This window comes from Bufo gargarizans, chromosome 1 (assembly GCF_014858855.1).
Source record: "Bufo gargarizans isolate SCDJY-AF-19 chromosome 1, ASM1485885v1, whole genome shotgun sequence".
Taxonomy (NCBI): Eukaryota; Metazoa; Chordata; class Amphibia; order Anura; family Bufonidae; genus Bufo; species Bufo gargarizans.
The window spans coordinates 661,634,657-661,651,455 of NC_058080.1; the positions used below are offsets into that span (position 1 = coordinate 661,634,657).

Genomic DNA, 16,799 nt, shown 5'->3' on the forward strand with positions numbered 1-16,799 from the left:
TAGCATTTGATGCCTATTAGTGAAGTAAGTAAGAATTGTAAATGAGAAAATAATTAGAAATATGGCACAATTTCAAGAAAAAAATACTACAGATACACTCTGCAGTAAGTACATATTACCACACATTACTTATATGGGCATTAAATCCTACAAAACTCTATAAATTATAAACCACTAAAATGACTATCATCTAATATCATAATAATACATAGTAATAAACATGGGTGGAAAAGGAACATAAAGTGGCTCCCAGCATAACCATATACCACGACAGTGTAGCACAATATAGTGCCCCAAAAGCTTTCCCTCTGTGGTGGCCATCAATAGCTGTCATTTTAATTTTTCCTCCTCCAGTTGTATCTGATTAAGATATGAAGCAAGTGGCTTAGGAGGTGAGATACTGGACACCACAGTTAAACCCAGCCAGCGGCAGAGAGGGGGGCTTGTGTGCCTAGTTGGGCATTGGCCCAGCTTTAAATTTGCCTGTAAAGTCTATGGCCAATCTGCCCCTGGAAATAAATAATATAAATACTCCTATAATCTACACGCATCCTTGTTAGCTTGTTGTGTGGAGAGTCATAATGTTCCTCAGCACATATGTAAACTGCACAGTGAAGCAGTAAGCCAAGGACTGTACAATTATGTAATTTGGCCAAAGAGTTGTGGTTGTAGGTAAAATAAAATGACCTCACAATATGTATAGCAGGGAAGAAGACCTATAGACTTGAGCAAGAAGATGAAAATGTAGAAAGGTGCAGCACAGTGGACAGCTTTTCAGACTAGGGATAGAGTGGCAATTAACTGGTTGAATGCATTTTTATCAAGTTTAGCTCCTATAGGAGCTGTCAGCATTCTACAATGTGAGATCCCATAGGAGATGTCATAATCTACATATAGTTATGGAAAACTGAGGAATTATGACATAATAATGCAGTTTTACTATACAGTAGGCTGAAGATGTTAAGTAACAACCGCTGTGGAATCTTTATTTGGGTCATTATGTTTCATATCACCAGACAACATGTAGAAGTGTTACCTTCACAAAAAGAGTTATGTTAAAGGGAGTCTTCCATCAGAAACAGTAATAATAAACTAATGTCAATGACATATAGACTATGCTCACCTGAAGGAAATGCTATTTTATTTCTAAATAGGTGCCTCCATCATGCAGATTTTATTTTTATTTTTTTACTATAACTGTCATACATATAGTTTTTATTTTTTTGTTGGGAGTATTGGATTGTGGTGATTAACCCTTTCACGTCTGCAATCTGTATATATACGTGATAGTTGCACATACCCCGTGCAGCTACCACGTATATATACGTTCTGGCAGCTCTTTAATCCAAGCGCTGCAAAACGCTTGGATTAAAGCTTCTGCCCCTGCCCTGTATGCTGTCACGGACAGCATACAGTGCAGTAATGCCGGCAAGGGACCAATCAGAGTGGCCCCTTGCCGGCAATCGATCCGATTGGTTAGTCTGTGCAGACTAACCAATCGGATCGCGGCAGCGTTAAAATGCCGGTTTCAGGCTCTGATCTGCGCTCTGCAGATCAGAGCCTGAAATCGGTAAGGTGTCCTCGTGCCCCCCGATCCTCCAAGCCTTTGGTGTGCCTCTCTGTGGTCCCCCCCATCTGTGCCCCGCTGACCTGTGCCACCATGGAGATCTGTGCCTCCTGCGCAGCTGCGCTGATCTCCTTCCTGCACTGATGCGGTCCACCCCCTCCCCGCCCCCTGCATTAATTTTCTGGCCGCCCCCCCCCCCCCCAGCACTGCCCCCGATTCCCCATTCTGTGTGCGATGGCGGCGGCTCCATTCCTGAGCCGCCGCCATCAGCAGAGAGTGTCAGCTCTATGCTGACACTCTCCTGTAACCCCATAGATGCTGCGGTTGCGGCATCCATCGGGTTAACAGAGGGAGGGGGCTCCCCCTCTCCACCATCGGGGCTGCAGCGCTGTGATTGCAGCGCCCGATGGTTGCCATGGCAAAGGCGTCCAGTGCTGCCACCTACAGGCAGTCTGGAAGTATTATACTTTGCAATGCAAGAGCATTGCAAAGTATAGTACAACTATCAGCCCCACTGGATCTTCAAGATCCAAGAGGGAACTGATAAAAAAAAAGTGAAAATAATAAAAGTAAAAATAAATCAATAAATAAATAAAAATGTAAACAAAAAAAAAGACATTGCCTTTTCCTATAAAAAAATGAAAAAATAAAATAAAATACACATATTAGGTGTCACCGCGTCCGTAACGACCGTCTCTATAAATATATCACGTGATGGACCCCATCCGATAAACACCATAAAAATAAATTTAAAAAAAACTGTGCCAAAAAAGCTATTTTTGTCACCTTACATCACAAAAAGTGCAACAGCAAGCGATCAAAAAGGCTTATGACCCCCAAAATAGTATCAATCAAACCATCACTTCGTCCCGCAAAAAATGATACCCTATTTAAGACAATCGCCCAGAAAATAAAAAAGCTATGGCTCTCAGACTATAGAGACACTAAAACATCATTTTTTTGGTTTCCGAAATGCTATTATTGTGTAAAACTTAAATAAATAAGAAAAAGTATACATATTAGATATTGCCACGTCCGTAACGATCTTCTCTATACAACTATCACATGACCTAACTCCTCAGATGAACGCTGTGAAAATGAATAAATGAAAACTGTTCCAAAACAGCCAATTTTTGGGTCACCTTGCCCCATAAAGTGTAATAATGAATGATCAAAAAATCCTATGTACCCAAAAATGATACCAATAAAAACCTCAACACTTTCTGCAAAAAACGAGCCCCTGCACAAGACGATCGGCAGAAAAATAAAAAACATATGGCGTTCAGAAAACCAATCCAGCACAATCTGCCTTCCAAAAACCGTATGGCATTCCTTTCCTTCTGCGCCCTGCCGTGTGCCCGTACAGCAGTTTACGACCACATGTGGGGTGTTTCTGTAAACCGCGGAATCAGGGTAATAAATATTGAGTTTTGTTTGGCTGTTAACCCTCAATGTGTTAAAGAAAAAAAATATATAAAATGGAAAATCTGCCAAAAAAGTGAAATTTTTAAATTTCATCTCCATTTTCCTTTAATTCTTGTGGAACGCCTAAAGGGTTAACAAAGTTTGTAAAATCAGTTTTGAGTAACTTGAGAGGTGTAGTTTCTATAATGGGGTCATTTATGGGGGTTTCCACTATGTAAACCCCACAAAGGGACTTCAGACCTGAACTGGTCCTTAAAAAGTGGGTTTTGGAAATTTTCTTAAAAATTGTAAGAATTGCTTCTAAACTTCTAAGCCTTCTAACGTCCTAAAAAAATAAAATGACATTTCCAAAATGATGCCAACATAAAGTAGACATATGGGGAATGTTAAGTAACAAATATTTTATTAGGTATCACTTTCTGTTTTAGACGCAGAGAAATGGAAATTTGGAAAATTGTGAATTTTTCCTAATTTTTGGTAAATTTGGGATTTTTTCATAAATAAAGGTGAAATATATTGACTCAAATATATGACTATCATGAAGTACAATGTGTCACGAGAAAACAATCTCAGAATGGCGTGGATAAGTAAAATTGTTCCAAAGCTATTACCACATAAAGTGACACATGTCAGATTTGTAAATTTTGACCTGGACACTGGGGCATCAATGACCCTTGGTCATGAAAGGGTTAATATCTCCTTGGTGGCCCTATTTCAACTTTTCACTGTGTATTCAATTACCCCTTAATTCCATAGTTTTGTTTCCTGTATTGCCTACTTTTGCCTGTGCTTAAAATAGGGTTGCTAGGCATGGTCCGTCTCTCTATTGAAGGACGGAGGATGCAGAAGCACGCAGCGTGCAAGGTCAGATTACTGACAGCCAGGGACTGTAAGTAAATAACTAAAGCCAGGTCCTCCCCAGCAGCTGATAACAGTGCCTGGGCTGTGTGCACTTTTCCCTGTCCCTGTGCTTGGCAGACGCTCCCTCACTCAGCAGAGCTGGACAATGCAGAGTCGAAGCAGCGCAGACCAGGGAAGGGAGATCTGCCGTCTGCTCAGTGTATAAATGAAAGCAACATGTGGTAAGAGGACCCCTTTGTGCTGTAGGAGATTAACCATTTAAGGGAAGGCTCTAGTTACTGACACTTTTGGGGGGCTATTGTTACTGGCTAATGAGAGCAGGCGGGATTAGCCTCAGGGTGAGGGCAGTGGCGGCCATCTTAACCTCCTCACGACCGCCGTACGCAGGATTGCGTCTTCTCGGCGGTCGTGCTCTTCTGGGTGGACGCGCCGGTGCGTCCTCTCGCGAGACGCGAGATTTCCGGGTATGCCGGCCCGCGCATGCGCATCGCGGGCCGGCAAAATTCAAAGAAGAAGTTCGTCATCAACCTGCCGGCCACGATCATTGGCTGGCAGGTTGATGATTTTCAAAAAAACAATCAGAAGCCACACAACCCATCATATTAGTAAATATGATGGGGTTATATGGCTGCTGTGCTCCTCTGCTCCTTCTTTTGGTCGGTTGGTTCCAGGAGAGGAGCAGAGGAGCACACATCACTGTGAGTACCCACTACACTACACTTAGCCCCCAGATCACCTCCCAGCACCCAATTAACCCTTTGATCACCCCTTCTTGCCCCTGTCAATCACTAGTGAAAAGGAAAAAAGTGATCAGTGCAAACTGTCACTTTTCTTTTCACTGGTATTGACCGTTAGGTTTTAGGTATAGTTTAGGTCCCTTGGTTAGGTAGTTTAGCGATCAGTTAGCGCCCAGCCCACCGCACCGCAGTCCGTTATTCGCTGATTAGCGTATCGCTAATCAGCATTTGTACTTTTATAGTATCTGAAAGTGATCAAAACTGATCACGGTCAGATCTATAATAGTACTAGTGTCACTTTAGTTCGCCCTCCACCCAAAACGCAGTGTTTGCCCGATCAGGCCTGATCGGTCGTCCCACACGTGCGTTCGCCCACGCCCGCCCCACCGCAGTGATCACTGCACATTCACTTTACACGCACTGCGGCGATAAAAAAAGCAGTTTTGATATTTTTTATCAACCGCAGCGGCCTCCGGTACTTTGCTAGCCTCCCCTTTGTAAGACAGGCTTGCTTTTTTTTTCTTGGGTAGTCTCAGGGAATACCCCTAAATTTAGTTGCCCAAATGTCTAACAGGGGGTATTCTTCTGAAGAGGCCTACAGGCTTCTGACCCAGTCGGATGAGGAGTGGGAACCCTCATCTGATGAATCCAGCGGGTCAGAATACGAACCTGTAGAAAGCAGTGGCTCTCTGACCCAAAGTTCGGACGAGGAGGTTGAGGTCCCTGATAGCAGCAGGCGTACCCGGCCCGTGTCGCTAGACCGCAGGTTGCGCAGGATCCGCTTCAAGAGCAGCAGAGTAGGGCTGGTGCTGTCGGATTACGTGGTGAGGCATACACCAGCAGCCCAGCCCTTCCTGGACCTAGTACCAGCACTGCCGTACAACCTGGTGAAGTAGCGAGCACCAGAAGGGCAGTTGAAGCTGGTACGGTGGCACGTGCAGTAGTGACCCCGTCGCAGCCACCGCAAAGACGTGCCCGTAGAGCCCCTAGAATCCCAGAGGTGCTGGCAAACCCTGATTGGCAGTCCCCAACTTCAGCCGCACCTGTAGTTTTCCCTTTCACTGCCCAGTCTGGAGTTCGGGTTGAGACAGCTCAGATCGGTTCGGCCCTGGGATTTTTGTTAGCTGTTCTTGACTGCGGAGCTCTTAGACTTAGTTGTGGCCGAAACAAACAGATATGCCACACAATTTATAACCGCTAACCCGGGAAGCTCTTATGCCCAGTCTTTCCAGTGGAAACCAGTCCAAGTTTCCAAAATTAAAACTTTTCTGGGCCTCCTCCTCAACATGGGCCTGACAAAAAAGCATGAATTGCGGTCATATTGGTCCACGAACCCAATTCATCACATGCCCATGTTCTCTGCTGCTATGTCCAGGACACGATTTGAGACCATCCTGCGTTTCCTGCACTTTAGTGATAACAGCACCTCCCGTCCCAGAGGCCACCCTGCTTTTGACCGGCTCCACAAAATTCGGCCCCTCATAGACCATTTCAACCTGAAATTTGCAGATTTGTATACCCCTGAGCAAAACATCTGCATAGACGAGTCCCTGATACATTTTACCGGGCGCCTTGGCTTCAAACAATACATCCCAAGCAAGCGCGCCCAGTATGGGGTCAAATTGTATAAGCTCTGTGAAAGGGCCACAGGCTATACCCACAAATTTCAGATCTATGAGGGAAAAGATCAGACCCTGGAGCCGGTCGGTTGCCCTGACTACCTGGGGAGCAGTGGGAAGACAGTTTGGGACTTGGTGTCACCCTTATTCGGCAAGGGGTACCATCTTTATGTGGACAATTTTTACACAAGTGTGGCCCTCTTTAGGCATTTGTTTCTAGAACGGATTGGCGCCTGTGGTACCGCGCGAACTAGTCGCGCAGGCTTCCCCCAACGGCTCGTTACCACCCGTCTTGCAAGGGGGCAGAGGGCCGCACTGTGTAATGAAGAACTGCTCGCGGTGAAATGGAGAGACAAGCGTGACGTTTACATGCTCTCCTCCATTCACGCAGACACGACAATCCAAATTGAGCGAGCAACCCGTGTCATTGAAAAGCCCCTATCAGTCCACGACTATAACCTCCACATAGGAGGGGTGGACTTTAATGATCAGATGTTGGCTCCGTATTTAGTGTCCCGCAGAACCAGACGCTGGTATAAGAAGGTGTCTGTATATTTAATTCAATTGGCTCTGTACAATAGTTTTGTTCTCTACAGTAAGGCTGGGAGAACTGGATCCTTCCTCAAATTTCAGGAAGAGATCATCGCGAACCTCCTGTACCCAGGATGTTCCGTGGCCCCATCCACCAGTGTAGTTAGCCGTCTACACGAGCGACATTTCCCCAGTGTCGTTCCTGGTACCTCAAACCGACCGCCACCCCGAAAAAAATGTTGTGTCTGTAGCAGGAGTGGAATAAGGCGTGACACCCGCTATTTCTGTCCTGACTGTCCTGACCACCCTGCCCTATGCTTTGGAGAGTGTTTCCGGAAGTACACTCACAGGTACACTATTATCATAGGGATCATCTCACCAGGACAGGCACACAGGGCTATTAGGGCCCATTCACTCACAGCTGCTGCAAACGTCTCCTTTCACATGGGACAAAGTGCATAACGCACTTCGCCACATCTTTGGGCGATTTGCGCTTTGCACATTGACCCATGGGGAAGGAGAGGTTTGTTCTATAAAGGTAAAAAAAAACAAAAAAAAAAAACACCAGTAAGCAAACACGTTAATGTTCAGTTCAAAAAGTTAAAGTTTACATGTTCTGTTCCAAAGTTAATAAAATTATTGCGTTGTGGCCTGGTTTTTTCTTTTACCTTTCAGGTGGACCAACCGATCTACTAGCTGCAGCACCGATGTGCATTCTGACAGAAGCATTGCGCTGCTGTCAGATTACACGCAAGTCGGTGTATGCGGCGCTGCAAGACGGGATTTTCTCCTCTGCAGTGACAGATACGTTTGCCAAGGCATACGAGCTGAGGAGGAGGCGGCGTTCCTATGCTTTGGCAAACACTTTGTATATATATATAAAAAAAAAAAAAAAAAAAATCCCGGCAATGATTTATTCATCCACATCGATTGATGCGAATGGAGAAATCTGGTTTGCCAGGGCATACTAGCTAAGTGGGTATGGATGTAGGGCGGAGCTCCTATGTCCTGGCAGACGCCTTTCCCCTCCATTTTTTTTTTTTGGGCAGAGATTTTTTCATCCACATTGATCGATGCGAATGAAGAAATCTGTGCCGTTCATTTTTTTCTTTCAGCCCAGAGGCTGAACGGAAAAAAAAATCTCATTATCTGTATGTGCAATATAAGGAGAATAGCAGAAACTCCTAATGCTGTCCATACATGTAATGATTGCGGAGACCCTCAAATGCCAGGGCAGTACAAACACTCCACAACTGACCCCATTTTGGAAAGAAGACACCCCAAGGTATTTGCTGAGGGGCATATTGAGTCCATGAAAGATTTAAATTTTTGTCCTAAGTTAGCGGAAAGTGAGACTTTGTGAGAAAAAAAAAAAAATAATCAATTTCCGCTAACTTATGCGAAAAAAAAAAAAATTCTATGAACTTGCCAGGCCCCTCATTGGATACCTTGGGGTGTCTTCTTTCCAAAGTGGGGTCACATGTGGGGTATTTATACTGCCCTGGCTTTTTAGGGGCCCTAAAGCGTGGGAAGAAGTCTGGGATCCAAATGTCTAAAAATGCCCTCCTAAAAGGAATTTGGGCACCTTTGCGCATCTAGGCTGCAAAAAAGTGTGACACATCTGGTATCGCCGTACTCAGGAGAAGTTGGGGAATGTGTTTTGGGGTGTCATTTTACATATACCCATGCTGGGTGAGATAAATATATCTTGGTCAAATGCCAACTTTGTATAAAAAAATGGGAAAAGTTGTCTTTTGCCAAGATATTTCTCTCACCCAGCATGGGTATATGTAAAATGACACCCCAAAACACATTCCCCAACTTCTCCTGAGTACGGCGATACCAGATGTGTGCCACTTTTTTGATGCCAAGGTGGGCAAAGGGGCACATATTCCAAAGTGCACCTTTCGGATTTCGCAGGCCATTTTTTACACATTTTGATTGCAAAGTACTTCTCACACATATGGGCCCCTAAATTGCCAGGGCAGTATAACTACGCCACAAGTGACCCCATTTTGGAAAGAAGACACCCCAAGGTATTCCGTGAGGGGCATGGCGAGTTCCTAGAATTTTTTATTTTTTGTCGCAAGTTAGTGGAATATGAGACTTTGTAAGGAAAAAAGAGAAAAAAAAAAAATCATCATTTTCCGCTAACTTGTGACAAAAAAAAAAAAAATTCTAGGAACTCGCCATGCCCCTCACGGAATACCTTGGGGTGTCTTCTTTCCAAAATGGGGTCACTTGTGGCGTAGTTATACTGCCCTGGCAATTTAGGGGCCCAAATGTGTGAGAAGTACCTTGCAATCAAAATGTGTAAAAAATGACCGGCGAAACCCGAAAGGTGCACTTTGGAATATGTGCCCCTTTGCCCACCTAGTCTGCAATAAAGTGTCACACATCTGGTATCGCCGTACTCAGGAGAAGTTGGGGAATGTGTTTTGGGGTGTCATTTTACATATACCCATGCTGGGTGAGAAAAATATCTTGGTCAAATGCCAACTTTGTATAAAAAAATGGGAAAAGTTGTCTTTTGCCAAGATATTTCTCTCACCCAGCATGGGTATATGTAAAATGACACCCCAAAACACATTCCCCAACTTCTCCTGAGTACGGCGATACCAGATGTGTGACACTTTTTTGATGCCAAGGTGGGCAAAGGGGCACATATTCCAAAGTGCACCTTTCGGATTTCACCGGTCATTTTTTACACATTTTGTTTGCAAAGTTCTTCTCACACATTAGGGCCCCTAAATTGCCAGGGCAGTATAACTACCCCACAAGTGACCCCATTTTGGAAAGAAGACACCCCAAGGTATTCTGTGAGGGGCATGGTGAGTTCCTAGAATTTTTTCTTTTTTGTCGCAAGTTAGTGGAATATGAGACTTTGTAAGAAAAAATAAAAAAATAAAAATCATCATTTTCCGCTAACTTGTGACAAAAAATAAAAAGTTCTATGAACTCCCTATGCCCATCAGCGAATACCTTAGGGTGTCTACTTTCCGAAATGGGGTCATTTGTGGGTTTTTTCTACTGTTTGGGCATTGTAGAACCTCAGGAATCATGACAGGTGCTCAGAAAATCAGAGCTGTTTCAAAAAGCGGAAATTCACATTTTTGTACCATAGTTTGTAAACGCTATAACTTTTACCCAAACCATTTTTTTTTTGCCCAAACATTTTTTTTAATCAAAGACATGTAGAACAATAAATTTGGCGAAAAATTACATTTTGATTAATAACAAAAAAGTAAAAATGTCAGCAGCAATAAAATACCACCAAATGAGAGCTCCATTAGTGAGAAGAAAAGGAGGTAAAATTCATTTGGGTGGTAAGCTGCATGACCGAGCGATAAACGGTGAAAGTAGTGTAGTGCCGAAGTATAAAAAGTGCTCTGGTCATGAAGGGGGTTTCAGCTAGCGGGGCTGAAGTGGTTAACTGAATAGTGAAATTGCAGTTTTATGCAGACTGGTTCCTAAGGGCTGAATCTTATTAAATATGGGGTAAGTCAGTATAATGGTAATTGATTCTGGATTATCATGTTATTAGTAACTACATATATGAAATTAGGGTCTAAGTTATCCTTTAAACTTCAAGCAAATTAGAAATTCCATGCATGGAGGGCATTTCTTCAACCCTCAGTGCCAAAAAGATCCACTCTTTCAGCAACTCAGCCCCTCCCTCTCAACATTGATTGACAGAGAGAGGCATTTGATATGTCAAATTGTCTGGCCCTGTCTTCTAGTGCAAGTGCCATATGATTGCACTTTGACACATGCACAATGAACTTTTTGTCATCCCATTAGCGTTTCTGGGCTGTACTGTGTATGCACTGATGCGCAATCATAGGACACTGTAACAGAGTAGAAACCTGTCAATCTTATGGTACCTGCATAAGAAGTTAGGACCAGTCTGACACATTCAGGGGCAGATTGGCAATGTATTGTACCGGGAAACTTCCCGATGGGCCGCATGTCTTTTCATGTGCAGTGGACCAGTGGAGCCCAGCTATTGTTTAAACACTTGCAGCCAGCGCCAATACACATACCGCCTGCTGTGCTGGCTGACAAAGATCCCGACTGCCTGATGCTTCTGTAGCTGTAAGTATGTGCGGAGGTGGGAGGGTGGTTGAGGCCCTGTGGTGTGCACAGTGTCAGGGACTTACTGTGAGTGACTCAGTCACTGCCTGCCTGTCTGCCCTGCTGGGCTCCACTGACTGGACAGTCTGGACTTACTATGGATTGGGCTGGGCCGCTTGGGTGTGTGAGGTCTGTCACATCACTGCCACTCTTCCCCTAGGCTGCCTGGGTGAGTTTAGCACTTCCAAGTGAAGTTCCACACTGGGGCTGGCTGGCCTGCGCAACGTCAGCTAAACTACACAGACATTGCAAACTCTGGCCCTTGCATCCCTGCTGTGCTCTCTCATTACAATGACAGCCCAGCAGGGAGGCAGCTTGCAATGTGACCCTGTGCATGCTGCCTGCAAGCCCACTCTTATCATGATACTGACATGCTAGTTCAGGGCCTTCTGCTTGAATTGCCATGAGACAGATAGATGGAAAGGGGGGATAAAAGTAAGAATAAAATAACAATTTTATCAAAGTGAAAAAGATGGTATTATAAGAAGAAAAAATAAAAATAAATAGTAAGACCCCATTCACATGACTGTATATTTGGACTCCATCCGATATGTGCAGACCTATTCATTTTAATGGACTGCACTGTGTGCTGTCCGCATACGTATATCCGTTTTGCGTCCCTACCGAAAACATAGAACATGTCCTATTCTTGTCCGTTTTCTGGACTAGAATAGGCATTTCTAAAATAGGACGTAGCAAGGCACCTAAGAGCGCACTCACTGGTGACCGTGTAGCGTGAGACAATAGCTGCAGGACCGCAACTACGACCGCGACCGGGTGATGCGACACAGCGGCTGCAGGACCGTGAGGACTAGGTGAGCTGGGGAACGACTGTATATGTGCCTCCATCGCAGTAAGGAAGATGTCATTGCGGAAGCGGGATCATATAAGCTACCATATCCGGCGCTTTTAGGTGGCTGCTCCATCTCTGCATCCGCACACCAGGTGAAGGTGACGGCACTATAGGATCTGATTGTCCGTTGGTCAACTTTGCTTACCCCTGGCCGGCTGGCTGAAGATTGGTGAGAGTGTGCCCGCCTATGGGTGATATTAACATACTACTAATACGCATAACTCACTAACTCTTTGCTATAGAAACTCTATACCATGAGGGTCAACACAATGCAACAGGGGCAGTGGGCGCGTCGCTGGCTATAGATAAGTCAGTCTGAAAATTTGCATATTGCACTGGTATATTGATACAACAGCACCCCTCAAAACCACTGGTCAGCCTACTAGTTGAAGAGTCAACGTCGGGGCCCCCGGTCTAATAGGGGAAGAGGTGCCAAGTGCTGCAGGGGTTTCGCCTTTTCCATCTTCGATGCCCCCATATATATATATATATATATATATATATTTATGATCCTCTGGACCGTCTGCAGGAACTAACCTACTACCTGACTGAGATTTGTTGGGCAACACATAAGTGGGATCACCAACACTGGGGACGTGGTGGAGACTATTACTACTAACACCACGTATTAACTGTCTATATTGAACATCTGGGTAAACACCCACCTCCAGATACTACTAAAAAGTAGCTACAAGAACAGTGGTTTATGTTGAACTACAGTCTGAATGCCTTAACGTTCTGGGTTTCCAGATCAACTGGGGGAGAGGCGATGTGTGCTGTGGGGGTTGTTCTTTTCCCCTATTTCAAACACTAGGCCTGTATACACACACCGACCCCCCGGCTAGACTGGGAAAACCAACAGGGGATTAATATATAATCCAATTAACCCACTAATCGACTGAAATTTGCTGTACTTGCTGTATTGTAAATAAGCTGCACGTTTTCTTTTGTATGGGCTGAGTCACTGCGAGGCAGTATATCCGGGGGAGATCCCGTGGTCCTTATTGTTTCTGGGTCTCTGGGATACCATCAGCTATCAGGATAAAGTAGCTTATAAGATGCAGCCTAAATACAATAGGAAATCAGTGGGCACTGGATCACCCAAAGCTGGGGGTGGAAGTAGCCCACAGGCCAGAATGGAAAAATACCTGAAATCACCCACATCCAAGCCCAGAGGGGGGAAAAAAACGACAGAGTCAGTACAGGGTCAGATGGATCTGCCGCCGCAGATGGAGCAGCCCATACATAAGTTGAGGGGTCTTGACGTTGATAGATTAGATACCATAGATAGCAAGTTGGTGGATATACTGACGGTAGTTCAGACTACGAGCCAATCGGTGAAGACATTACAAACGGATATAACCCTCATTAGAGACGACATGAATAAAATTAGGGCTAGCATTAAACATGTAGAATCCGGATTGGTGGAGGTCCAAACAGAACAGCGACAAATGGCTAAGACAATAGACGACTTAGATAGGGAAAACAAGCAGTATGAAGCTGACAGACCTGGAGGATAGAGCACGCCGGAATAACTTGAGAATAGTGGGTTTTCCTGAAGGAGCATAGGGGGAGAACCCTGCTGGATTTTTACAAAAATGGCTAATAGAGGTATTGGGAACCGGAGGGGACTCACCCACGCTCTGCGTGGAGAGAGCACACAGAATTCCCTTCAAAAAACCTCCATCCGGTGGGCCCCCTCGCCCCTTCCTGATTAGAATATTATGCTCAACAGACAGAGACTGGGCGCTTCGGCACAAGAGGGAATTACAGGATATTGAATATAATGGGAACATGATACAGATATAGCCCGATTTTTCTAGGGACACTCAAAATAAGCGCAGGGAGTACTACAATATAAAGAAAAGACAGCGAGAGGTTAGCATCAAATACTCTATGATGTACCCCGCAAAATTAAGAGTGGTCTATAGGGACACTGTGATGTTCTTTAATAAACCTCGAGACACCCTTGAGTGGTTGGATTCTGTGAAGAAATAAACAATATGATGTCTAGTTGGGTCTGTGGGATGGTGGCGGGGCGGGGGGGATGGAGGTGGGGGGGTGGGCCCACTGACGGATTGGTGAAATGTAAGAGGTTGACAGGATGTTTACCATCAGTGAACCAGTTTGGGGGGAAGAGGGATGGGGGGTGGGTAAGGTGGGGGGTGGGTAAGGTAGGGAGTGGGAGGGGTTGTGTTTGGGCATGGTCACAGTTGTCACTGGATGGCGGCGGACAACTCTACTTTAGCTCTAAAACGTAATGAATGATACAGTTTTAACATGGAATGTACGTGGGCTTGGGGATAGAACAAAACGGGTTACAGTCTTTGATTTAATTTCTCGACACCTTCCCGCAATAGTAGCATTATTGGAGACCCATGCAGCACCTGAGATCCCCGTTTATCTAACCAAAAAATGGGCAGGATATCAGTTCCACTCCACCTTCTCGTCATACTCCTGCGGGGTCGGTGTATATGTTCGCAGAAATGTTGATTTTGTGCCTGTGGAACATCAGATTGACGCCGACGTGAGATACATCTTTCTCTATGGTCGATGGAATGGACGAAATTGCATATTGGCCTTTGTGTATATCCCCCCCCCCCCCCTGTTTGCTATGAGAGTTTTGAGTCACTTGGCCACGTTCGTGGTGCCCGGTGTTAGTATCCGGGGATTTTAATTGTGTGCTAGACCCCGAATTGGATAGAATATCTAATGCCGCAAAATACAATCAGGGAAAACAATTACTGTTCCGAGGTTTCTGTGAGGAAACAGGGATAATGGACATCTGGCGGGCGCTGTATGGTAACAAACAGACGTTTTCATGTTTTAGTAAGACATACAGCGCCATGTCCAGAATTGAGATTGCCCTGGCCAATCGCGAGATGATCGCTTTAATTTCAAACATGAAATATGAGATCCACGGAATTTCTGATCACTCACCCATATTTTTAGCCATCAAGATAGGGGGACAACCCGCCATTGTCAGACCTTTTAGATTGAACCCTCATTGGCTAACTATTATAAAAGACCAAGAGAAGATAAATAAGGAGTTAGTCCAATTTTGGCGAGAAAATATTGGTACAACACATATCCACTTTGTTTGGGACGCAATGAAGGCATACCTCCGTGGGCTATACTACGGCATAATTAAATCTAAAAGAGCAGAGTTCTTTAAAGAGGAAAAAAGACTGGAAGAAAATGTTAGATATTTAGAAGGTAGGATTAGAACAAATAGTGACGCAAACACGCGGGACAAGCTCAAAATAGCTAACGACCACTATATAAACTATATGACGAAAAAGGCACTGAATAAATTGTTCTTTCAAGGATATAAATCAGTTTTGTGAGGCAGGGAGCCCAGGAAAATGGTTAGTTTCTATAGTATCTAATCAAAAGGCCTGCCCAAAGATCAGACAAATTCACGAGGGAGAATTTGTAAAATACTTTAATAACTTATATTGTTCTGAGGCTAGTGATATAGAGACCCTCATAGATGATTTTTTTGGACCAAACTGAGGTCCCAGTACTGTCTGAATCAGACTCGACCCTCCGGAACTCCCTTATTCTTTTAGGGGAGTTACAGGAGGTCATATTGGGAATTCAGGGGTCTTCGGTTCCCGGGTCGGATGGGTTCCGTATGGCATATATAAAAGCCACCCGGAGATCCTACTACCTGGGTTACTGGAGGTACTGATCGAATCCTGCATCATTGGGAAATTGCCCCCGTCCTTAATGGAGGCAATTGTTACACTCATCTTGAAGAAAGGGAAGGACGGAAATAAAGTAGAGGCCTATCGACCTATATCACTACTCAACAAAGATTATAAGATAGTTGCTAAAGTCCTCGCAAACAGATTAAAAAAGGTAATCACGGGGCTAGTACACACAGATCAGACGGAATTTATCCCTGGGTGACAAATACAGACAAATATACGGCGCGCCTTTCTGAATGTGCAGATGGGGGGGGGGAGAGGACCGCTCCATCTAGATGCCGCCAAGGCCTTTGACAGGGTGGAGGGGTCCTTTCTCTGGCAGACTATGTACAAAATGAATTTGGGGGCAAAGTTCATTGAATGGGTCAGAATGCTATACAAACTCAATGTGAAAGGCTAATATTATTGAAGCCAGTTGCAAAATAAAATTTATAAACAAAACTGTCAACTATAATAAAAATCAAAAGATATGTGAAAAAGCACAAATAAAAAATGAAAATTGATGAAAAACATGGGCAAGAAAAATGCTTAACCTCTTTCTGACATGGCAATTTTCCCTGTATGCATTTTAGTTTTTTACTCCCTCCCTTCCCAGATACTTAACTTTTTTATTTTTTTGTTCACATTGCCACATGTTTTTCAGGACTAGTTATACTTTCTAATGGTGCCATTTAATATTGCATATTATGTAGCTGGAATTGAAAAAAAAAATGCTATTCCAACACAGTTTTATGAGTTTTGTTTTTAAGGCGTTCACTATGCAGTAAGACTGACCTGTGCTCTTCATTCTACATTTCAGTACAATTACAGCGATATCACATATGTATAGTTTTTATTGTATTTTAATATGGAAGAAAATGAAAGCGTTTGAGGATGGCATACAAAGGTGAGAATCTTCGTGTTTTGGTAAATTATACAGCTACAGGTTTTGAGACCCCGCCTCCTTTATTTGACCACACTTTCTACATGTTTGACTCCTCCTACAACGTCGGGCCACTTTGAGTTCCCAATCCGCTCCTGGATAAATCTAACACCTGGCCCTGTCCATTAACGTTCAGAAGGTAGGGCTGGGTTGCTGAACGAGTGCATTTTTTGTGCACCCTTGCTGCATGAAACTTCTAACTTGCATAAAGCTGGAGGCACTGATTTAAAAATAAATGACAGCACTCTCTCCAAGTGAACTCAGTTAATAAAATGTCATTGACAATGTTTTTTTTTTTTTTTTTTTACAGTTGCTCCAGATGACACCACCTTTAACTGGTGATTATTTCATGGAAGTGAAACATTTTCTGGAATCATTTTTCTTTTTCTCTTGGAGTGTAAAAACATGTATCCTTTCCCGGGATCAGACTGTGCATT

The 16,799-nt window shown here is 44.2% G+C and overlaps 1 protein-coding gene across 1 annotated transcript in view; it reads left to right on the forward strand.

Annotated features, from left to right (window-relative positions):
• Positions 1-375, forward strand: part of CGN (cingulin) — a 21,689-nt gene extending 21,314 nt beyond the window's left edge. Inside the window, exon 15 of the mRNA XM_044282893.1 lies at positions 355-375. Coding sequence (XP_044138828.1) covers positions 355-375 — 21 coding nt within the window. The remainder of the gene's footprint in view (positions 1-354) is intronic.
• Positions 376-16,799: the final 16,424 nt, after the last annotated feature.